General features: G+C 38.5%; 1 protein-coding gene across 1 annotated transcript; it reads right to left on the bottom strand.

Moving 5' to 3' along the window:
- Positions 1–5,174: 5,174 nt before the first annotated feature.
- Positions 5,175–18,667, bottom strand: Gprc6a (G protein-coupled receptor class C group 6 member A). Its single transcript, XM_090337755.1, is given in 11 exon segments — positions 5,175–5,468; positions 5,471–5,548; positions 5,550–5,765; positions 5,767–5,964; positions 5,966–6,016; positions 6,019–6,182; positions 6,185–6,229; positions 8,930–9,053; positions 9,430–9,642; positions 15,333–15,426; positions 18,477–18,667. Coding segments are annotated over 11 exon segments (1,668 nt in total).
- Between the last annotated feature and the right edge of the window lie 7,481 nt (positions 18,668–26,148).

Genomic DNA, 26,148 nt, shown 5'->3' with positions numbered 1-26,148 from the left:
TAACAGAAGTTATACAGTATAATACATTTCTATCATCTGACATTTTCTTTTTCTTTTTTTTTTAATATTTCCAAGGAGGCAGACTCCCTTTATTGATTGCCTTTTTTTATTTTTTTATTTTTTATTGTAATTAGTAAAAGGGTTACATGATATTTGCCAGATAGAAGGTGCATTAATTCACATACATTGATACCCTTTCACATGTCTTGGTACCCGTTTCCCTCCCCCCCCCACACCCCCCACCCTTCTTGGTTTTCCCCCCTTCCCTATCAAATTTCAAATATCCAAATACAAATAAATTCAATATATCAGATAACAAAGTGAGATACTATACCAATATGAGATAACCAAGGGACAGCAAAGGAGATGAGAGACAACATAGTACATTAAGGACAACAATCATTCATTATATGGCTTTTGTTTCACTATCCTGGAGGTCCTTTCAATTAGCTTCACATTATATGTCCTTATGTATCAAGATTTTGCTCTATTGCAAATCTCTGCTAGTAGAGCCCAAGGTTTCTACTGATTATGACGAATGAGGGAAACCATTGAGCCTAAGTTCCTTTGAGTCTGGCTTACTTCACTTAATATGATTTTTTTCTAAGTCTTTCCATTTCCTAACAAATGGGGCAATGTCATTCTTTCTGACAGCAGCATAGAATTCCATTGTGTACAAATACCACAATTTGTTGATCCACTCATCAACTGAGGGACATCTAGGTTGGTTCCATATCTTTGCTATGGTGAATAGTGCTGCAATGAACATTGTTGTGCTAGTGGGTTTAGTATGTCCTTGTTTCTGGATGGTTGGATAAATGCCAAGTAGTGGAATTGCTGGGTCATAGGGGAGTTCTATGTTTAGCCTTTTGAGGCACTGCCACACTGCTTTCCATAGTTGTTGAATGAGTTTGCACTCCCACCAACAGTGTAGTAGTAATCCCTCCTGGCCACATCCCCTCCAGCATCTGTTGTTATTCGTTTTCCTGATCCTGGCCATTCTAGCTGGAGTGAGGTGGAATCTTAGATTGTTTTGATTTGCATTTCTTTTATGACCAGAGATGTTGAGCATTTCTTCATGTGTCTATAGGCCATTTTTGTTTCTTCTTCAGAGAAGACTCTCTGTAAGTCTTTGGCCCATTTTTTAATGGGATGGTTGTTACTTTGGAGGTTAGTTTTGGAGTGATTCAATTTTTTGAGTTGTTGATATATTTTAGATTCATCTGACATTTTCTTATAAAGGACCAAGATGGAAGGATTACTTCTTCACTGTGGCCAGTAGGAAAGGAAAAGAAATTAGGATGAGACAGGACATGAGTCTATTCTTTTTTTTTTGCCACCTCTGGGGCTTGAACTCAGGGTGCTGTTTCTGGGCCTTTTTTTTTTTTTTCTCGAGGACAGCACTCTACCATTTGAGCCACAGCTCCATTCAGCTTTTTTGGTGGTTATTGGATATGAGTCTTCCCCCAAGCTGGCTTTCAACTACCATCCCCAGATATCAGCCTCATGAATAGCTAGGACTTTTTTTTTTTTAAATGTTACAATTAATTACATTTTAAAGATGGTTCATACCCTTATTCTCCACCTACCTTTCATCTATGTTGTGAGGATGTGCAATTAATTTTGTTTTCTGCTGTAAATTTTTGGAAGACTAATGGAAAGACTCCTATAGGAGAGAGGGAATTTGGAAAAACGTCATTGAGTTACTGTGTTGACCCAGATTTTAAGAATATTTGTAAGAATGTTAGTTTCTTTTTCACCATTTATTAAATGCCTGTTTTGGGGTACCTTTATATATGACCCAGGACCCACAAAGGACAATTATACTTGGATTTCCTTTTTGAGTCCCTGAAAAAAATGTGCATTAATTAGGGGCTGATTCCATTCTACTGTCTAAAGCTGAAGTACTTTCCCATATTCTAGTTTAGCAATAATATATTTTACTATGTGTATCCCTGGAAAGGGAAGAAATAATTACACAAAGTAGGCATAGAATTCTGCATACTTTCTCTCTTAGATCAGCTAGTTCTAATTAATGTTAAGTGCCTTCTTGAAAAAATTTTGAACTTTAAAAGATGACCTGTAAAGAATTCAATACTTCATAGTGGAGAATTAATTGCTAGTTAATTGAAATTGTGGGTTTTTCATGTGTTCTTTGGCTTTTAAAAATCTCATTTAAAATACTATTTAAGTATTATATTTATAAATTAATGTTATTGCATTTATTTATTTGTCTATTTTTGCTGGTACTGGGGCTTGAATTCAGGGCCTGGGCACTGCCTCTGACCTCGTTTCGCTCAAGTTAGCACTTTCCCACTTGAGCCACAGCACCACTTCTGGCTTTTTCTGTGTATTTTATTGGAGATAAGAGTCTCATGAGCCAGGAGTTTGACTTAGTGGTAGAATGCTTGCCTAGCATGCCTAAAGACCCCGGTTCGATTCCTCGGTAATACATACATAGTTAAAAAAAAGCCAGAAGTGGTGCTGTGGCTCAAGTGGTAGAGCCCTAGTCTTGAGAAAGCCCAAGGACAGTGCTCAGTCCCTGAGTTAAAGCCACAAGAATGGCAAAAACATTTAAAAAGAGTCTCATGGACTTTCCTGGCTGGCTTTGAACCACAATCCTCAGGTCTCTGCCTCTTGAATAGGTAAAATTACAAGTGTGAGCTACCAGTGCCTGACTTACTATTTTTTTTAAGAGAGGAGATATTATTTCAAAAGGGATTTAAGAGTCATTTCACTTATATCCATTTCACTTCAAGAGCCTCAAAAGTTAAACAAAAAATAAAACATCATTCTCTTGAGTTTTGCTTGGCAAAAATCTACTTTTGGCTTCAAATAATTCAGAACTGAAGTTCTCATGCTGGTTGCCTTTTCTCCCCTCTGGACTAATGGTTGAAATCTATGGAATAGTAGTAAAATGCCCAACCATGATGACACAATGTTTCTTTCCTTGTTCTATCGGTACAAGAGAGCTGCAAGTTTGTTTTGTGTAACTACATTGAAATATTTGGAAATTCTCCAGCGACTCTGATCTCTTATCAACAGAAGAAACTGTTTTTAATGACAACAGAAACACATGTCAGTGAAATCACAAACAATACACATTTCTTAACATTTTCACATGGTTCAGTGTGTTTAACAATCTCATGTATTGTGTGTGAGTAAACTTAGGCTGAGGAATAAGCTAGGATCAATCTCTTATTTTCTTTCAAAAAATCTAAACTGGAAGGTCTTATTTAGCAAGGCAGAGATATTTAACTTAATCATGACGCAATAGCAGATTATTAAATTTTCCTAAGTCTTCAGAAATATCTAGTGAACGAATGGTCAGTCTGAGGTGTTAGGATGGAAATCCTACACCTGCTCCTCCTCTCTAGAGATATGAAGGCCTGAGAATCTACTTCATGGTGACTCAATGGTTCTAGAAGTGAGAGTAGAAAGGGAAGAATAATTGAGACAGCTGTTGCTAAGGAATTGACACCTCATTGAAAAATGATGAAAATACTAGAATGCAAACTTCCAGAGAGCACAGCTCTTGTTTAACTTCCCTCTCTTTTATGGTCCTCAGATATAGAAGTAGGTATGCATCTGGCACATATAGGCACTTAGTAAAGCTAGATGAGTAAAGACACAAGCAAGTAAAAGCAATGGAGTACACTCCATAGGAGATAAGATAGAGGCAGAAAACAAGACTTCCTGGAAGAAGAGGCACTTGCATCCTAGTCAAAAGGGAAAAGTAGACAGTGGAGTCAAGAATAAATTCCTAGAGGGCAGAGGACAATAATGGAGAGAATGAACCTGTTCCAAGAACACTGTACACATCTATGGAATTATCACAGTGAACTCTTCTTGTAATTGTCAGTCTATGTTAAATCAAAAATAAAATATTAAAAGAAAACAAAAAAAGAGTAAATTCCTTGCTAGGTGATGGTAGCTCAACGTCTGTAATCTTACCTACTTAGGAGGCTGAGATCTGAGGGTCTCAGTTCCAAGCCAATGTAGGCAAGAAGTTCCTGAAACTCTTACCTCCAATTAATCCCAGAAAAAGCTGGAAATGGTTCTGTGGCTTAAGTGGTAGGTCACCAGCATTGAGCAAAAAGGAGCTCAGGGACAGCTCCAAAACCCAGAGTTTGAACCCCAGGATTGAAACTCTGATTGCACACACACACACACACGATGAATTTCTGCAGCCCAATTCGTGCAAAGGCGAGGGAGCATACTGAGAAATAGAAAACAGGAGAGGAGGAATTAAGAGAAAAAAGATGGATTATACTTTCAGTCTATTGGCTTTAAAGGGTCAGAGGAGCAAGCAGATGTGTTGATTGAAGAGGGATCTGAGCCAGATATGTGTCTGGAAGATGCTTGTGTTAAAGTTAAGACATAGAAATGGATAGTCTTGTAATGTGTGTAGAGTATGTTGACTGAAAATGGAATCACCTTTAAGAATCAAGTCAAGTTGGATTCTGGTAGTTTATTCCAATAATCTTAGCTACTCAAGAGAGGCTTATCGGGTCTGAGGACTGCACTAGTCTGTAGTTTAATTAATTAAATCATCCCTGGGGCTTCATGTAAGTATCATATTCTTCATGTAGTCCTTTCATCCTCCAGGATGGCTAACTGCATAGGGCCTATCCATGTGGCAATCATAGAATCCCCCAGGGAAGCAAAAAGCTCTCTCTCTCTCTCTCTCTCTCTCTCTCTCTCTCTCTCTCTCTCTCTCTCTCTCTCTCTCTCTCTCTCTCTCTCTCTCTCTTGCTCTTTGAGATCAGGAATGATCCCTTCTTGCTTCTTGTCCTACTAAACACAGCTTTATCACCTGAAATGTAACAATGGCTCAAATGTTCAGTTGCACTGAGGCAAGAGAATGGAGAGGGCCAGACGTTTAAGGAAGCAACAGCAGCCATACAAAGAAAGAGGTTTGTTTGAGAGGTGCTGGAAGATGGAACGTAAGTGCTGGTTGATGGGTTCACATCGAAACAGAAGCGTCAACTTTCACCATGCGCCCAAGAGAAAAGAGGCGAAGACCAACCAGGGGCCGTGAGAACATGAAGGCAACTTTGGTGAAGATGATGGTGGAGAAGACCCAGAGGAAACGTAGGTGCCACCTCTTAGCTACATTTGTTTATTTATTTATTTATTTTATTTTATTTTTTTCCTCTAGTACGTGGCATCTCTCAGATACTTGCGGTTCTTTTCCTAGGCCACGTCCTAGGCACGCGGGTGGCCTTCTCCCGGCACGCGTGTCCGGAGGCGCCGCCTGGCTCCGCCCCAGGCCTGGGATGGGTATCCATGTTGGGGCTCACGGCCAGGCTGCGGGCGCTGTGTGAGGAGCAGCTGTGTAGTGTGCGGAGGAAGGCGGCCTTGGTGTTGGCCTCCCGCTTGTAGAGAAGGACGTGGCACGTGGGGAAGAAGGTGCAGCACAGGGCCCCGTAGTTGGATATCAGGATGACGATCAGCTCCGCTTGCAGAAGGTGATCCAGGCGACGAAGGTGATCCAGGCGATGAAGGTGATCCAGGCGATGAAGTAGACGAGCATGCCTGCCGAGCGGGATGAACTTGGCCTCCTTGTCATGCTGGGGGAGTTTCCGCCCTCGGAAGGCAAACAGGAAGCAGACGACAGCCAAGATGGCGATGTAGCCCCGCATGGCGGCCAAGGCCAGGCGAGAGCCCTCTGCACATTCCAGGACGATGACCCGGAGCCAGGGGGCGGCGAGCACGAGCCCGAGGGCGCAGATGACAACCTGCACACCGGTGCAAGCGAGGGAGGACGACGGGGCCGGGCCTGTGGAGGCCCCTGAGGACGATGTGGAGCCTGGGGTCGAAGGTGAAGGCTAGCGCAATCCTCCAGGACTTCACCAGAAGGCAGGAGACGCAGAGGGGGAAGCTGACCCCGAACAGGGTCTGCCGGGTTCTGCAGGTGAAATCTCGCGGTTCCCCGGTGAAAAAACCCGGTGAAAACTTTGCTGGCAAAGTTGAGGAAATGGCAGAGGAGGATCACGTAGCACACCGTTAACCCCCACCCGAGGACTTCACCACGAGCGTGGCCAGGTTCCTGGTGAAGACGACCCGACCCGCCAGCGCCAGCGCGATCCCCAGCAGCGACAGCGCCGCCCGCAGGACGGCCAAGGCATCGTCCCAGTCCAGGATCTCCACGTCCTTCTCCAAGCAGGCGGGGCTTCGGATGGGGCCCAGTGCGTCTCACTGTTGCATGAGAGACAATTATCCATGTCTGAAAGGCACAGGAGATGATGCTGTGATGTGGACCACGCCGAAACGACGCGACTGTCCAGGGGACTATCCCTGAGACGCTCCCGCCCTTCTAGACTTCACTGGAAAACTAGTATAGTTGACTTATTAAAAAAAAAAATCAGACAGTGCTCAGACCCTGAGTTCAGGCCCTAGCATTGACAAATATATATATATATATATATATATATATATACATATATATATATATATACATATATATACGTAAAAATAAATAAAACAAATAGTTTAAAAAGTAAATCATAATCATAAATATTATGTGTGTGTGTGTGTGTGTGTGTGTGTATGTGTGTATGTAGGATCGCCAAGAAAGAAAGGTAAAAAGAAGGGAGGCGAAAGACAGGGAGAGAGACAAAAAGTCAACCCTGCTATGAAGTTTTTAGGAAATTAAAATTTTTCTCAAAAAAAAACAAAAAAGGAAAAACAGCTGGGTGGGGCCAGGAGTTTGGCCTAGAGGTAGAGTTGCTTGCCTAGCATGCATGATGTTCTGGGTTCGATTCCTATGTACCACATGCAATGAAAAAAGCCAGAAGTGGTGTCATGACTCAAGTGGTAGAGCGCTGGCCTTGAGGAAAGCCCAAGGACAGTGCTCAAGCCCTGAGTTCAAGCCCCAGCATGGCCAAAAACAAAAAGCTGGCTTTATTGGGGGTCCATATTCAAAATTCTGTGTAGACACCCACCATGTACTATCTGCTATTGTGAATCAAGCTGCAGTTCTTTCAACAGCAGAGGCAGCATGGCTGGGGCTCACTAAGAGCTCCAAGTCCCTCTTTTAAACTTTTCATCCATCTACTCTTTATGCCTTGACTCCGCCCCACCCCTTTTTATTTTGAACTTTGCTTTCCCTTTCTAAGGAATTACAGTACTTGAATTTACCATATGTCAGTTAAAACACAGAAGTGAGGTAAGCACAAGATTATAATCAGGGGTAGCTGATGAAGAATTAAGGTTTATCCCCAGCAGTCGTTAAGCAGATCGTGGGTGGGGTGAATAAGGCCAAGGATGGAGCCTTTGGGGTTTGCCTGTTTTCTTTTTCCATTCCCAGCCCCTTAGGAGGACAGGCCTCAACAAAATCTCAGCCAGCATCCATGGAATTGTATACTATGAATGTTGAAAGCGCTGTTCTGCTTTTAAAGTTTATAACCTCAAAGTGAGAGAGTGTTTTTATCAACTCCATGACTCCTTCAACCTCTTCCTGTTTTCAATCCCAGCTTCCTTGTCAAGATCCATAACCTTTCCTGAGTATCCAGAGCTGTGAGCGTCTATCATTTCATTTACTCAGTGGACATTTCTTTGCCTGGCCCATACATGAGAACCATGTGTCTGAGATGCACAGAACATTCATGGTTCTTGGCTGCCACGACTCCTCAGCCTTCCCCCAATGTCTTCTCAGTCCTCCACACTTGTTCTTGGGAGCAGCTAGCCCTGGTTATCAGATGGGGTCCATGACGTTTCCCATACCTCTTTATGGGAAGGAAATATTACTTTCTCAATGTTTTTATTTCTCTGTCCTGATGAAGCTCTAGAAGCCTTGATTCCTGATCCCCTCTGCATCCCAGTCTATTAGGAAGTATAGCTCCTCTCAGCTTGGCATGCATTTTAAAAGGCAATGCATTTTAAAAGCCAGTGGCAGGCTATAAATATTGGAATATATCCATTGGTAATTTTCTTCCTTTGAAGCCAATAAGGAAATAAAACATATACCTTACCTTTTATAGAAGATGAATGCTGCAATAAACAAAGAAATATGATACTTTTAAAGTAGGTGTCACCCCGGGAAATGTGGAGAATTACTTTTAGTTCTCTTAAGGCTGATGATTTCACTCTTGTGCTTTATTTTTGTGCTGGTAAAGGGGCTTGTGCTCTCACTTAGCATTATCATTCTAGGCTGGAACTCTACCACTTGAGCCATGCTTCCCCTTCTGGCTTTTGGTTAGTTAATTGGAGATAATGTGCTCTTAGATTTACCTGTCTGAGTTGGCTTCAAACCTCAATCCTTAGATCTTAGCTTCCTGAGTAGCTAGGCTTACAGGAATGAGCCAACAACGCCTAGTTTCTCTCTTGTACTTTGTGTGCTTTTCTTTGATCTTGTCAACTTGATAAAGACAGGGTGGGTAAACAATCAGTGACTAGTTCCTCAAATCTCTTGGTAGCTGGTCCCTTTGTCTCATAGCAACTTCTTATTTTTTGGGGGGTTAACTTTTACTTCTTTATAGGAATATTAAGATCTTCTGGGAATGGGTGCTTACTTCTTAATTCTTGGTGCCTCTGAGTTTCTGATATACTTTGGTTTATCTAACTCATTATTGACTGATTTATTATTCTTGTGTACCCATTAGTATATCTGTATAGGGAGAGATGTGTGGTATAAAAATTAACAGACTTATGTTTTAAAAGTGGCTTCAATGAATTATGTGAGAAAGAATGGCTTTCTCTCTTAGAGGTGAACTTATGTCTATGTCTCTAGTATTTAGTGGGCAGGCATTGTTGATAGAATCAAGAAATTTCCATGATTAAATAAAATTTCACTAGAATTGAATTGAAGAGAAGCTTGGGAACTTTCCTTACTTTCCCAATGAGAAAATAGAATTATTGTAAATAGTATCATCTTAAGAGAAGCAGGTTGGGTGAGCCACTGGCTGAGCTGCAGTGACTCAGTTACCTGTCTGGTTACTGTAGTGGTTTTCAGGACAGCTCACACACTCATAGCAGCAAATGTGCTGACTTCTTGTGGTTTTCTTCATTTGTCCAGGATTACATTCTTCGGAGCATTTAGATAAAATTTTCTACATTCAAAGTAAAAAAAAAATTCCAAATAGACTTTTAAACTTTTGCTTTTCATATGCATCCTAACAGATTTTTTTATGTCCTACTGTTCAGATGTATTTATTTTTTAAATATTTTTTAAAAAATAATTATCCTTAATTTAAAGAAATATTGACTACATACTACCTTTGGTTTTTTTTATAGCATTAGGGTTTGCTATCTTCTTATGGAATATTAATAATCTTAACATTTATAAAGGGCTGTAGAGACTGGCTCCTTCAAGGCAGTTTCCAGCAGAAGGAGAAATGTGTCATAGTAGAATCACAGAAGGAAATGATGGCTTGGAAATTACAATCCCATGCTGACTACATAAGAACAACAGCCTACAACGATTACCTTGAGTTTCCTGAATTCATGCTTTGTTTCTTGGTTCGCAAGGATGAAGACATCATTTCTCAGGTCATATTCAGCCATCTTGGCAATAGTCATGTGGCTGTCAATCTCCTTCCAGAGGACCACATCATACCCAGTGTTCAAGTCCCCATTAGTGTCAAAGTGAAATGAATTCCGTCCATCAGTGAAGGTCACAGTTTTCAATGCATCAAGTAACTATAAAAAGATAAAAATGTAGGTCAACATTGATTATAAAAATTAACCTAATTATAACACTATCTTATTAAAATACGACTTAAAGGTGAACAAAAAACGTTCTGTCACTGGTTGGGGGGCACTTCAATATCTAGGAAAAAACTGAGTTTCATTTGCATTCTAGGTTCTATGCCTGGTAAAGTTTCGCCATGTAAAATAAAAAGCAAGTTAGTTTCTGTAGGTAGTAGTTTCTCCTGACAATAAAATTGAAGTCTAAGTGTTTGTACTCACCCACATCGAAGAATTTCAGAATGGATTGTTTTGAACACAGATCCCTGTGCTCTAATTCTGTTCTCTTCTTCATTAGTGGTTGGTTACTCTAGATGGTTAGTTAGAATGACTTACTATCTTATTACCTCTCGTGGTTCTGAAGTATGTTTTAGTGATGAGAGGCATAGTAACATGACCTCTAAATTTTATATTTAATTCAGTTCATAACATGTTTTCTTAATGTAAGAGGAAACATTTGTCTCACAACAACCTGGGTGCAGGGATTACAGACATATGAAAGCACTACAACAGGAAAGGTCATACAGATCCAGGAGAAGCTGCACTGAGCCTATGTTCCAGAGGAAGGACATAAGTTGAAGGTAGGAAAATACATTGCAGCTCTGGTCCCCAAACTAACTTGATACATAAGCACAGGTGAATTAATGTCCTTTGAATACACTCATAATGGCCTGTACATCTATGGTTCTATATGGATTAGTTGGGTTAAATATCCACAGAATGAAGCAGAAATTCTGATTTTTATACTTTGCCTTTGTAATGAATTCTTTTTGAACAATTCGTTTTTGTCAGTGTAACAAAGTTGCATGGGAAAGTAACTATGCTAGCCAAAATCGTCATGCCAATGTTCAAATGTCACTTTAGCAAAATCCTTTTATTACATTTCCACAGATTTATTATTTTTCTAATGAATCTAAATTAACTACTTTGAAAAGGCAGAATATCAGTTCCAGCATTTTTTCTAATAAACGTAAATTAATTAGCTTCACATGGTAAGTTATCAGTTCTAGCATGGCAGAATTATTCAAAGATATTATTTTAATTTCCTGAAAGAAAAAGTAAGTGGAGAGAGCAAAAATAAAGGAATGGGAAATGTTACTTATTTCTGTGTACTAATTTAAATTCTGTCCCTTCCATAGGCAATACACCTTTGTAAGCCCTAGTAATTCTGGTTTTTGATGGAGCATATCTTCTTCTCCTCTTCTGTTTGAACTATAATTTCCACATTTCCCCCCTGCATTTAACTAGGTTTTACAGGGTAAAATGTTGATATGAATATTCTGTAAATAATGACGGCATTATATAAGAGAAATAAACTTACACACCTTTTTTTGCCTACCCTGGGGCCTGGGTACTGACCTTGAGCTTTCTCAAGGTTAGCACTTTACCACTTGAGTCACAGTACCACTTCTGAGTTTTTCTGGAATTGAATCCAGGGCTTCGTGCATGCTAGGCAAGCACTGTACAGCTCGGCCAAACTCCTGGCCTGTACTTACATACTTTTTATGCTTGTTCTCACAGACAAGAGGATAGATAGAGGCGAGTGAGGCAATATACTCATTAAGTATAGTAGAACATTTGCTTGGGTTAAGGCAAACTGGAATATCACCAACTATTTAACTATTAATTTTTAAAACGAACTATTTACTTCTTAAGGGAAGATCCTAAACTTCTTTACCAGTTCACATTACAAAATTACAGATTTGCATTTCATTGACTATATAACTCATCTCTGTATGATGATACCATGTTTGGAAGAATAAAATCTAGGAGGTCACACTAGTTAAGGTGATATATAGCTGGTAGAGGAATACTGACGGTTAAGTTGTAGATGTAGAGAGGACTGAAAAATAAAGATGTGTCCCATATGAGTCCCAGGGGTAGCTCATGTGTTCTCTGTGATGCCCCCAGAAAACCTTATTAAAGGAAACGTCATGGCCTGTGCACCAGGACAAAGATGCAAGGTCTTTCAATCTCTTGTTCTCTAATAGGCTGCTTATGTGCTTCTTTCTACAAACAAGCTCATGGGAAATGGAGCAGGTATTAGAGCAGCTGAATGACTGCTATCCCCGAATTACTGATGACAAATGTCACCAAATATAGAGCCAAGATAAATATGATTCTCAAATACTAGGAAAAAACAACACCCTTCCAAATGGTTTGAACCCCATGGAATTGTTAAAATTGTTCAGGAAATATTAGCAAATTTTGCTAGGGACAGAGTAATTTTAAGTGTACACTTCTGGTTAAAGATCCTAAATGTGGCTGATTTTTAAAAATTTAGTATTGTTTGAAGACTTTTTTCATAAAAAGACAATCATTCATGGGTCCTGAATCTAACATTGAGCAGACATGGCTCTCTTGCATCGTGATCAAAGGAGCAAGTCACTCACTACTTTTCCAATCTGTGTGTGTCAGTGTCTAGATAAACAGGTTCTCAGGGGCATAAATAATGACCTCAGGCTCCCAAAATTTAACTACATCATTTAGAATATGTAGAGTAGACCTTCTCAAGTTGTTTCTTCAAAATGTTTGAGACATATCCCTGATTTTAAGGATTTTCCTAGATTTTTGTTTTACATTTTTAGATGATATATGTATTTATTAGATGATTGAATAGATTTAAGTAGGTAGGGTGATACACGGAGTTCATCACTGGTATCAGGAGGAGAGGACAATTATACAGCTAGGAAGACAAAAATCAAAGACAATTTTGTGATAAAGGCAGTGTGTTTTATAGTATTTATAACTACTTCAAAACTAGTCTTTAACTTCTGATTCCAGTTATAATGGTACAAAAGGGATAGGAGCTATATCTACAAAACTGTACTTGTTCAGTATAAGATAGATAGGCAGGGAACAAAAGGGGAGAAAATGATGAATGGTGTGTGATTGTACCAATCAACTGCTGAAAGTCAGTTTCAGGGCCACAAAGCGAGAAAGAGGGGAAATAGTAAGAGTACAAAGTGTCTCTAAGTTCGAGTTTGAAGGAAGGAAAAGGCAAACAGAATTTGTTGTCTGGGATACCAAAGTGCTCTAGAAAGTTTTTCGTTGAAAATACTGATCTTTTTTTTCATATATTTTTTATTGTAATTAATACAAGGGTTACATGATATTTGCCAGATAGAAGGTGCATTAATTCACATACATTGATACGCTTTCACATGTCTTGGTCCCTATTTCCCTCCCCCCCACCCACCATCCCTCATCTTGTTTTCCCCCTTCCCTATCCAATTACAAATAACCAAATACAAACATATCCGATATATCAGGTGAGGTACTGTAACAATATGAGATAACCAAGGGAGAAAAAGAGATGAAAGATAACATAGTACCTTAAGGACAACAATCATTCATTATATGGCTTATGTTTCTATATCTTAGAGATCCTTTCATTTAGCGTCCTACTATATGGCCTTTTGTATCAAGGTTTTGCTCTATTGCAAATCTCTGCTAGGAGAGCCGAAGGTTTCTACTGATTATGACAAATGAGGGAAACCATTGAGCCTAAGTTTCTTTGAGTCTGGCTTACTTCACTTAATATAATTTTTTCTAAGTATTTCCATTTCCTTACAAATGGGTCGATGTCATTCTTTCTGACAGCAGCATAGAATTCCATTGTGTACAAATACCACATCTTGTTGATCCACTCATCAACTGAGGGACATCTAGATTGGTTCCATATCTTTGCTATGGTAAATAGTGCTGCAATGAACATTGTTGTGCTGGTGGATTTAGTATGTCCTTGTTTCTGGATGATTGGGTAAATGCCAAGTAGTGGAATTGCTGGGTCATAGGGGAGCTCTATGCTTAGTCTTTTGAGGCACTGCCATACTGCTTTCCATAGTGGCTGAACAAGTTTGCACTCCCACCAACAGTGTAGTAGTGATCCCTCCTGGCCACATCCCCTCCAGCATCTGTTGTTATTCGTTTTCTTGATTCTGGCCATTCTAACTGGAGTGAGGTGGAATCTTAGAGTTGTTTTGACTTGCATTTCTTTTATGACCAGAGATGTTGAGCATTTCTTCATGTGTCTATAGGCTATTTTTGTTTCTTCTTCAGAGAAGACTCTTTAAGTCTTTGGCCCATTTTTTAATGGGATGGTTGTTACTTTGGAGATTAGTTTTGGATTGATTCAATTTTTTGAGCTGTTGATATATTTCAGATATGAGGCCTTTGTATGTTGTATGGTTGGTGAAGATCTTCTCCCACTCTGTAGGCTTCCTGATTAGTTTACTAGCTATGTCCTTTGCCATACAAAAGCTCTGCAGTTTAATGCAGTCCCACTTATCTAGCCTTTCTCTGATTTGTTGTGATTCTTGGTCCTTATTAAGAAAGTTTCGCCCTGTGCCAAGGAGGCCTAGTGTATCTCCTATTCCTTCTTGTAAAGTTTTCAGTGTGTCGGCTTTTACCTCCAGGTCTTTGATCCATTTGGAGTTAATTCTAGTGCAGGGTGACAAAGAAGGATCCAACTTTAGTTTTCTGCAGGTGTTTAACCAGTTCTGCCAGCACCACTTGTTGAAGAGGCTGTCCTTCTTCAATTCTAGATCTTTTATGGATAAATAGCTCCTCTTTCTGTTTCCATTATTTTTTTCTCACGAGGGCTTTTTTTGGTATATCCTTTCTTCTGTATCTCCTCTGTCCCTGTAGTTATTATTCCTGTCTTCAATCTCTCATCCCTAAAATTATGTGTAGTGGTTTCATTACCATAATGAAAGCCTATTTCATTTTCCCAAGGCCTACTTCTTTCATAAAGTGTTTTATTTTTTCCTCCCCTTTGGTGATACATAAGGCCTAAACTACTGAAATGCATTAGCAAATATACACTAAGAAGAATGCCTGGTGTTTCATACCAGAAATTCTAGCTAATCATGAGGACAAGGCCTGGAGGACTAAAGCTTAAGAACAGTCCAGGAGCAGAAAAGTTCACTACACTCAATCTACAAAATAACCAGGAAAAAAAAAGAACTGTAGGTAAAATTCAAGTGGTAGAGTACTAGTGCAACAATTATGAGACACTGAGTTTAAACTACCCACACACACTCATAAGAAATGTTATACTGAACTTAGCGTACACTGAAGACCTGTTACAGAGAATAGCCATCTAGCAGCAATAATTTGTAATTTTCTCAACTCCATCTTTAAAATTATACTACAAAAGGAAACTTTCAAATAGACATTTAAAAATCGACAAATAAAGGAAGGAAGCTGAGTCAGGTTTGTGAGTTTGAGGCTCACCTGGGTTATGTAGCAAGTCCCTGCTCAAAAATAGACAAATAAATAGATGGATACATAAACATAAGAACCATTAGACATATAAATCTAAGAGTGTTTTACTTTTAAAAAATCGTTAGTTGAGGTCAGGAGTTTGGCCTAGTGGTAGAGTGCTTGCCTAGCATGCACGAAGACCTGGGTTCGATTCCTCGGTACCACATACATAGAAAAAAGCCAGAAGTGGTGCTGAGGCTCAAGTGGTAGAGCTCTAACCTTGAGAAAGTCCAAGGACAGTGCTCAGGCCCTGAGCTCAAGCCCAGGACTGGCAAAAAAAAAAAAAAAAAAGGAAGAAAGAGCCGTGGAAGAAGAGAGGAAGGAAAAAAGGACACAGGTAGGAGAACATAAGATATTAAATTTATAAGCAGAACCAGACTATGAGAAGGAAGCTTGAAGGTGACATTTCCAGAATAATTGAAGCTGCCGCTGCCACCCATGTCCACAGGCGTTCTCCATGCCTGTGTTCTAGAGCCAGGAAAGTGGAAAATGGCAGCCAAAGAGTCAAATAAGCTTTCCTAGGCAAAATTAACATCCTAAAGCTGGATTTAGAATTCAAACTCTTATTTGTGATAGCCACCAAATCAACTTCATGTTTTCCCAAAAGGCATTATGCCAAATGTCTTATGCATTCAAGGCTCACAGCACAACCTGATCACCAAGAAAGAAGAACATTTTGAGTCCAGAAGACCATAACTTGTCATCAAAGATCTGGCTTATCTTAATATTGAAATGAATACAAAGATGTTAGTATGAGGAAAAATAAAATGTAGTCTATTATAAATAAAGCATTAAATTGGGGGTTTAAGTTCAGGACAAAGTACCCGCTGTCGCTGTGGGTGCTAAAAAGGGAAATGATTGCACATGGCACAAGATAGACTATAAAGTCTGCTCAAAAATGTCTACAGGAAATTAAACAATCCTTATTCGCAGTCGACATGATCCTCTACTTGAGTGACCCAACAAACTCCACTCCCAAACTTCTAGAATTAATAAACCACTTTAGCAAAGTGGCAGGATACAAAATCAATCTTCAGAAGTCAGTAGCCTTCTTGTACACCAACAATACACAAACAGAAGGCCAAATCAAGAAAATGATCCCATTCGTAATAGCCCCCAAAAGAATAAAATACTTAGGAATATACTTAACCAAAGAAGTAAAGGAATCGTTCAATGAAAATTATAAAAGCCTAATGAAAGAAATTAAAGAGGACACTAGGAAATGGAAAGACATCCCATGCTCATGGCTAGGGAGAATCAACATAGTGAAAATGGCTATACTGCCAAAATTGATATACAAATTCAATGCAATCCCCATAAAAATCCCAAAGACATTCTCTACGGAAATTGAAGATATAATCCAAAGATTCATATGGAACATGAAAAGACCTAGAATAGCCAAAACAATTCTAGGCAAAAAGAGCAATGCATATGGTATTATAATACCAGACTTCAAACTCTACTATAGAGCCATAATAACAAAAACTGTTGGTACTGGCACAAAAACAGACCAGAAGACCAGTGGAACAGAATAGAAGACCCAGAAATAGAACCACATACCTATAGGCAACTTGTATTTGACAAAGGAGCCAAAGATATACAATGGAACAAACACAGTCTATTCAATTATTGGTGCTGGCAAAACTGGGCAGCCACATGCAGAAAACTAAAAATTGACCCTAGCCTTTCGCCATGCACAAGCATTAACTCAAGGTGGATCAAAGACCTCCACGTCAGACCAGAAACCGTGAAACTGCTACATGATAAAGTAGGAGAGACTCTGGAACTCATAAGCACAGGCAACAGATTCCTGAACAGAATCCCAGGGTCACAACAGATTGGAGAGAGACTCAACAAATGGGACTACCTAAAAATAAAAAGTTTCTGTACAGATAAAAACATAGTTGCAAAAGTAGAGAGACAGCCAACAAACTGGAAAAATATATTCACCAACAATACATCTGATAAATGCTTGATATTTAGTATCTACAGGGAACTCAAGAAACTAATCCCCCGAAAACCCAATAAACCATTCACTAAATGGGCAAGGGAACTAAAGAGAGACCTATCAGAAGAAGAGATTAAAACGGCAGAAAAACATATGAGAAAATGTTCATCATCTATGGTCATAAAGGAAATGCAAATAAAAACAACCCTAAGATACCACCTTACCCCAACAAGAATGGCCAAGATTTTGAACTCAGACAATGACAGTTGCTGGCGGGGTTGTGGAGAAAAAGGAACCCTACTACACTGCTAGTGGGTGGGAATGTAGACTAGTTCAGCCACTCTGGAAAGCAGTGTGGAGGTTCCTTAAAGAACTGAAAATAGACCTTCCCTATGATCCCGCCATACCACTTCTGGGCATCTATCCTGAACAGCATGACCCAGGATATTATGAAGACACCTGCTTAGCTATGTTCATCTCTGCACTATTCACAATAGCCAGGCGATGGAAACAATCCAGATGCCCTACTGCAGATGAATGGATACAGAAAATGTGGTATATATACACAATGGAATTCTACATAGCCAACAGACAAGATAAAATAATGGCATTCGCAGGGAAATGGATGAACCTAGAGCGAATTATGTTGAGTGAGACAAGTCAAGACCTAAGGAACAAAAGGTGCATGGTATCCTTAATATGTGGCTATTAAATCCAAAGAGTACAAGAGCGAGGACTCAATAATTGCATACTCAAAGCTATGGACATGGCAATGGAAATACACACATAACTATATAGATATAAAACCTATGACTATAGACATAATGTTTTATTTCATAAACTGATATGTTTCTATGACATACAAACCCTTAGCCTAATTTTGATTAAGTTCTAAATACTAAGTCCCAGAGATTGTAATTAGAGATTCCCTCATTGAACACTTGTTTGTTAAACTTTCATTTAAAATATGATGTAAACATAAGCCATATAATGAATGATTGTTGTTCTTAAGGTAAAAAAAAAAAAGTCTTCAGGAACCTTTTTTTTTTTTTTGGTAGGTCGTGGGACTTGAATTCTCAGTCTGGGCACGTTGCCCTGAGCTCTTCAACTCAAGGCTACCGCCCTACCCCTTGGTCTGGGCGTTGTCACTGAGTTCTTCAGCTTAAGACACTGCCCTACCCTTTGAGCCACAGAGCTACTTTCAGTTTTCTGGTGATTAATAGGAGGTAAAAGTCTCATAGACTTTTTAGTGCCTGGGATGGTTTTGAATCATGATCCTTTGATCTCAGCTTCCTCAGTAACTAGGATTACAGGTGTGAGCCACTGCGCCTGGCAGGAATCTTTGTTTTTAAATTATTAAGAATAATACAAGAAATACACTAATGTAAAGTTTTCCTTGGCTCTACAGGTGAAGCTGACCAATCCCTCTTTATAAGGATTGTGAGACCAATCTTAGCAACTGGAAAAATAGAGCAATTCAAATGAATTGAACCAAGGAAATCGTTGACATTTTCTAGCCTTACAGCATAATCTTGTGAAACTAGATGTGTTCTCTGGAGGCTCCACTTACCCAGTACACTTCCGAATTTGAGGTCTTCTGGGGTGATCTTCTGAGGACAACATTTTCTCATGAATGGTGAACAAACCTCCAATCATATGTCCAGGAGAAGTGACAGCCACCAAGTCATCAGGAATCTGGCAAGGTTGGGAAGTAGCAAGAATCATTACAAAGCAAGTAATTATTATAATTAATGGTGCCATGTTTTTGTCTTATCTGAGTGTTCTCAGGAATCACTAAGGGCACAGAGGCCAACAAGGTTAACGTTTTCAACTAAACTCCTTGTAAGGTGCAGAGGACCAGCAATATGCCATGTGCAGTTGTTTGATGATAGTAACAATTCTCCCACCAGTAGGATTGTGTTAGACTGTCAAACACTCTCCAGTGTTATAGACCCGTAATAGCAGTATGTCACACGGCTAGGTAAAAGTAGGAATCATAAACACAGGTCTCACTGTAATCATATTTCTTTCCTCCAGTGACAAGGACTGAGCTTTGAGTCACGTTGGCATTTCTTCTGGAGTGGAATACTGGACCAGAATGTCAGCAACTTGGAAAAAAAATTCTCCCACTCCTGCATTTCTAAATATGTATTCAATACACAAAGGATTGGCTGCTTAGAGAAAAAAGACTCTGCTTTTATTTCCTTGTTAAAGCTTTATTTTTAAGTGAGATTTATTTAAGTTTTTATTATTCTCCTTTTACATGAGTTAGAGGTAAATAGTGGTCCCCAGAAACAAGAAGAAAAAGCCAGCCTGATACGGTGCTTCATTTTGAACAGGGAAGTTTATCATGGATCACTGACATTTTCAACATTGTTGCACCACTTTTGATATGGAGATAAGGGATTAGTCCCTTTTAAATCTATCTATCTATCTATCTATCTATCTATCTATCTATCTATCTATCTAGGATCAGTTGCTTTTAGACTTTATTGCTATTATTGTTTTTTCATGAAAAATAATTCCTGCCTGTCTTTGATCCACAATCCTCAGAGCTCAGCCTTCTGAGTAGCTAAGATTACAGGCATGAGCCACAAGCACCTGGCTACCAATAAATATTTTCAGTCCTAAAGAATATGACTTTTGCCTTCAACAATTATTTTTGAAAGATAAGAAGTGCTTGCAGAAATCTTGAGGTATGAGTTAACAATGAGTCTAGTTTGACCATTCCTTTGGTCTCAAGGTTTTATGCTTTTTTCCTGATCTTTCTGTGATGAGATATGTCACTAATATGGCCTAAAGACTGAGAATGGCATGTAGATGGGAAATCACTATCTTGAGACAGGAATTCACAATGATACTAGCATGACCATTCCTTTGACCTCAAGGTTCTGAAAGTGGAACTTGAGGGGCCGGGAGTTTGGCCGAGTGGTAGAGTGCTTGCCTAGCATGCACGAAGACCCGGGTTCGATCCTAAGTACCACATACATAGAAAAAAAAGCCAGAAGTTGTGCTGAGGCTCAAGTGGTAGAGCTCTAGCCTTGAGAAACTCCAAGGACAGTGCTCAGGCCTTGAGTTCAAGCTCAGGACTGGAAAAAAAAAAATGAAAGTGGAAACTTGAGAACCAAAGGCACAGAATTACTAAGGCAGCTTGCAAACAAGTGAAGCCCAACACCTATTTTCTCTATGGGGATCAGTCACCAGCACCAGGGTGGGGGGAAGGTAAAGCATGGCAGTGTTCATGGGAAACACAGAATAGGCAGCTGCCTTTCCAGAAAGGCTGACACCAGTGTTGTGAAGGTGCAGGCCAAGAACTACAGCCAAGAGGGGAAATAAACAGAACTGAAGAGAGAGCTCTGACTCATTGTTTCACCTTGTCAATCTTCTCCATTTTTTTCCCAGGGCTGTACAAACAAAATATATTTAGCTTAAAACAGGCAGGTATTCAAAGCACAGTATCAAAACTGCATTTTATTTGATCAACAATACATGCGGGTGCTTTTTTCTCCCTTATTTGTGATGCATTTATCTTCTACAATCATCCTTATTCTGACATAACAACAGGAGAGATTTTTATCCTGGAGAGCAAAACCTTAGGTCCTGAGTTAGGAACACATGATTAGACACTTCCAAATTACTTCTTTTGTGCTAATGTTTTACATCTTCATTTACTCCCACCAGTATTTCCTAATTTTTCATGTGCTATTGCCTCCTCAACTGGGGATTAGCATTTTGTAAGCTGAGATAAGGGTTTTGCATATCTTTTAGTACATTGTTTTACACGTGCAATTGTAGTTCTGTGATGTATCACAAACTACATTCGAGTCCACCAAATGTATTATGTACAGTCCAAACACATGGCTCATTTTAATTCTCCTAGCCAGCCAGCAATAAACTGTCTTAGAAGTAGACAGGGTGAGTCCCTTAAACCAAGTTACATATCATTCGATAGGATCAGCAGTTTTTACAGTTTATTTCTATTATTATTCATTCATAAAATGTGAGATATCAACTTATATAATTTGTCCAGCAGTGAGTGCTAAAAGATATTCTCTCCCACTGGAGAAAATGAATTTGTTAATGTTTAAAAATTATCTTTAGTTGTATAAAGGACTTGCCATGTAACAAGTCAATCTATGAATACAACATATCTTGATCAACTTTCAATTTTCTCAACCTATCTCTTCCCTCATTTTTCTTAATTTTGTAGGATATACCTTAGATTCTTGTCTGCGTTTTCCCCCTCTTCATTCATCTAAACTTTGGTTCAACTCCAACTTTTGCTTCCTGGGGTTTTATTTTGCTAAACTTTGATTTTGGCTTTCTGAAGAATTAAACTATTGAGATTGCCTTTGAATCTACTGTATTTCAGAAAATACATTTGAATACACTTGCATACCACCCAACATATTTATCTATGAGTCCATAAGCCAAATCTAGCTTCCACATAAAGGGGAAAACATAAATCCTTTCTCTCTCTGGGCCTGACTTTTTTTCACTTAACATAACTTTTTCCAAGACTTTCCAATTCTTTACAGATGGTACGATATTCGTTCTAATGGATGAGCAAAATTCTAATATATATATATATATATATATATATATATACCACATTTTCTTGATCCATCATTTTCTTGATCCATTGATGGGTATCTGGGATGGTGGTGAATGGTTATGCAATAAATAGGGTTGTGCTGGTGGCTTCACTGTATTTTGATTTGTAACCATCTTTTTTTTTTTTTTTGACCAGTCCTGGGGCTTGAAGGCTAGGGTACTGTACTTAAGGTTCTTTTGCTTGAGGCTAGCACTCTACCACTTAGGCCACAGCACCACTTCTGGCCCTTTCTGTTTTTGTTTTGTTTTGTTTTATTTTGTTTGTGGGTCATGGGGCTTGAACTGTGGGCCTGGACTCTGTTCCTGAGCTCTTCAACTCAAGGGTACTACTCTACTCCTTGAACCACAGCCCAACTTCCCGTTTTTGTTTTTGTTTTTTTGCTAGTCCTGGGCTTGGGCTCAGGGCCTGAGCACTCGTCCTTGGACTTTCTCAAGGCTAGCACTCTACCACTTGAGCCTCAGCACCACTTCCAGCTTTTTTCTATGTATGTGGTACCGAGGAATCGAACCCGAGTATTCATGCATGCTAGCCAAGCACTCTACCACTAGGCCAAACTCCCGGCCCCTGTTTTTTTTGTTTTTTGTTTTTTTAAACTGATTAATTGGAGATAAGTCTCATGGCTCTTTAGTGCCTGGGCTGGCTTTGAACCGTGATCCTCATGTCTCAGCTTCCTGATTACCTAAGGTTATGGGCGTGAGCCACAATGCCCGGCTTTGGCCTTTTCTGTTTATATGATAGAGTGCTTTCCTGAGTGCCTAAGCACTCTACCACTAAGCCACACTTTCAATGCTGCGCTTTAAGTCATGAAGCTGTATACATTTATAAAATAATGGATTTGGATTCTTTGAGGTTCTTTCCACACTGAGGAGCACTCTGGCTTGCTCAGCTGGATCAGTATTCCATCACTGTATTACTCCACATGGATCACCATGTATTATCTCCGAAACACTTCGCTCTACCATATTCTATGTTTCTCTTCTGCTGTGTCTCTTATTTACAGTTGAAATCTCTCTTACATTTTTTTACGTAATAATATAGTTCTTACATTTATATAATTATGTCTATGAATGGAATTCACAGAAATTTTCCTTCACATTATATAAAAATTGTTAGTGAACAGGCATATCTAGATTTTTTTTCTAGGAGAATTTTCACCTAGAATATTCACCTAGAATACTCCATGCCACTCTCCCTGAATTATTGAATGAGTCCTGTAAATTCCAAAAATGAGAAATTGCTATTATCTTAGCAAACTATTATTGTCCCACATTAGTTCTCTAGCTATACCTACTTTACTTACCACAAATGACATTAAGCAGAATAATTTTTCTGGTGGAGAAATAGTAATAGACTATAGTGTTCTATTAGTTCAGAAAGTTCCAAACAATCATTTTTCAAAGCTATTTTCTTTTTTATTTCCCATCAATCAAACAAAAAAACCATTGGTGTTTATTTACATATTGTGGTTATTCGAGCACTCAAAGAAATTCAGGAAGGTGGATCAAAAGGCCAGTACAAGGCCAGCCTTGGCTACATAGGGCATTTGAGTCCATTCTAGGCTATTAGGGTGTCTCAAAACAAAAAACCCCCCAAAATCATCAAAAGTAAATATTTGGTTGTAACTTGTGTATGGATGTTAAACATATATATATATATATATATCCTTTTAAGAGAATGTTAATATTTTAGCTAAGCATTTCATTCTATTTTGTATTTTCTCATATGGAATGGTAATATAGCGTTTCAAAATCTCCTCTTCCTTAGACCTCATATTACATACTTCCAATCATAAAAATTAATTATTTTACCCAATATAGCACTGATTGTAAAATAGACAATGGAATCAAAATCCCAAAGGGTCTCAATATTCAATCATTTTTTCACTTTTTTATGTAAAGAATCTCTCATATTGCAAATCATGTTTTCAATAGATTTAAAAACCTCTATAAAGCATTAGTTTTTATGTATTACATGTTAAATAAGCTTGAAAGCTATTTCTTGTATCAAGCTATATTGAATATTTAATGAAAAACCACTACCTATCACTATTTCATTGCTGTTTATTCAAAAATTAATAGACACAAAAACTGTTGAGTTTTTAAATGTATATTGAAATAGTCCAAACCAACCACTTAGCTTTGTAAATAATGTAGAATTTAAAAATGCGGGGAGGGAATTGGGGACAAAAACATGAGAAGGGGTATCAATGTGTGAGAAGCAATGCACCCACTATCTGACAAATGTAACTGTAATCCCTCTATAAATTACCCCAACAATAAAACCAAAAAATACATTCAAAACTAAAAAAAATCAATTTTTTTCAGGAGTCTCAAAGATTATATACCTCCTATGTCTTCATATTCTTGAATCAACCATTCTGCATCGAGCACAGCATATACCCTTAAATTTGTGAGAAACCTATTCTTCTTACTCAGATTGCTATGTTAGACTCAGAGCTAAGGGAGCAGAATAGATAATAATATCATTTTCGGGCTTCACAAATTTGACTTATGATTTCCTCAGAAAATTTTCTTCACAAAATGAAAAAGAATATGTCATTGCTAGTTGTTATTGTCTGTCTACTTCACTATATTTTAAAGCTCTTTAGGAACAGAGTTCATATCTCTATGTTATGCCAGAATATATTCAGTATCTAATTTAAAGTCCACATGTAAATAACTATTCTTTGGATGAATAAAGGAGTACATTGGAAAAGCAGAAGCATTGGATCAGAAGGTGAGTACAGCTTTAGTCTACTCTTCTTACCTAGGTGGACGTAGCATTAGCAAACTACAACACCTGGAAGGAAGAACTCTGCAGGTTAGATATTGGCAAAGACAACTCACAAGCTAAAAGCAGAAACTCCTCGTTCACTTTGGTTTTTTCCAGTTTGCAATGTCAGAATGAGGATTTATTTGGGGAATCAGCAACACCTGCTTCCTTATTTATTTATTCTTTATATTCCTCTCTTAAGGAAGTAACACGGCAATCTCCTAGCTATGGTAGTGCCCAATACACTATCTACAACCTACTTAATGTTTGTTTTCAACAGATATATTCCACTGGGTTCACAGTTCATGTTGTGAGTGTGGCAAGTCTGTATTGTAAGTATAAACAATCCCTTTTATGTACTATGTTTGCGTCCCTTAAGCTAAGTTCAGTAACAAGGGCCAGGCCAAATCAAATAATAAGTAATCAGAGAACAAATAAGAAATTCTGTCCTAGGAGTTGGCTATCAGTGGAAAGGTTGTAAGGGTTCACTAAAAAAGTAAGAGTATTTATGTTATAAGTTTTTATATTAATACAAACAAAATAACAGGTTAGCAGTTTGGAGTGGGAAGTAAAAGAAAAATCCAGACTTCTTCCCTGAGATTCCAGAAAAATCAACAGTTTTAATCTCTTGAAGAAAGACAGACAGCTATGGTGAGACCAGGCTAGTGAATTATTGCAGATCTGGATGCTTTGGTTGACAAGCAATCATTCACTGAAAGTTTTCTTCAAAATCTTTCTTCTAGAAAAAAGATAATAGAGCTAGGTTAAACAAACAGCTAGAAAATTTCGGTATTATCATGAAGAAAACCCCCCACAGTGTAACAGATAACTAATTTAGAAAGATAACAAATTTATCTGTGCTTGCTGTATAGAGTTCTGGTTGCTCAGCTTCTTTCAGGGACAGCTGGTTTTATTTAAACCTTTAATTAATCAATTTGTCCTCATAGTAGTAATTACATATTGTATTACCTTTGAATATGCAGAGTAGAAACTGACAGAAGTGAAAATGAGATTAAAGCCTAGTGCTGATGGCTCCTACCTATAATCCTAGCTACTGAAGAAACTGAGACTTGAGGATTGAGGTTCAAAGCTAGCCTGGGAAGGCAAATCTAAGAGATTCTTATCTCTCATAATCAAAAAGCCCAAACTAGAGGTGTGGCTCAAGTAGTAGAATGCCAATTATGAGGAAAAAAAGTCAGAATTCAAAGCCCTGAGTTCAAGGTCTAGTCCCACCAGCACCACCACCACCACCAACAACAACATACACACACAATTGAGATTAAATTTTGTGTGTTCATGTACTAGAGAGTACTATCAAGGAAAAGAGGTCAGTTAGCAGTTCATTGCTTTGGGAAAGCAGAGAGAATTTGGGTCATTTATGCTGGCACTTCTATCTTGTGAGTTTCTTACTTACTTTACCTAAATTACCTTGGACATTTACCAGTCAAAATTATTTTTCATTTGGCAACCAATTAAAGTTATTTTTTCATTTGTCTGTAGTTTGAATAGGTATTTAAAACCATACTTTATAGTATATTCAATGATTGACCAAATCTTTATTCTCTACTTTGTCCTAGGCTTTGTTTCAGATGTTAGAGAGCGAAAGTGATCACAACCTTAGTGAGGTAAAAATATCCTTAATGAAGTTTACCATCTACAATGACTGTGTGTGTATGTGTGTGTGTGTATGTGTGTGTGTGTGTGTGTGTGTGTGTGTGTTTTAATGTATTTGAAGGTATTGGGATGATCGTGTGTGAATTTATAATGCATTAGAAGTTACTAAGAAGATAATGAAGAATAATTAAGCAATTAAAAGGTAAAGAAATGTCCAGAGTAGTGCTGGAAATCAACCTAC

Source organism: Megascapheus bottae, chromosome 8 (assembly GCF_031878675.1).
Source record: "Megascapheus bottae isolate mThoBot1 chromosome 8, mThoBot2.hap1, whole genome shotgun sequence".
NCBI lineage: Eukaryota > Metazoa > Chordata > Mammalia > Rodentia > Geomyidae > Megascapheus > Megascapheus bottae.
The sequence above is the reverse complement of the archived record's forward strand: the minus strand, read 5'-3'. Positions and strand labels throughout refer to the sequence as shown.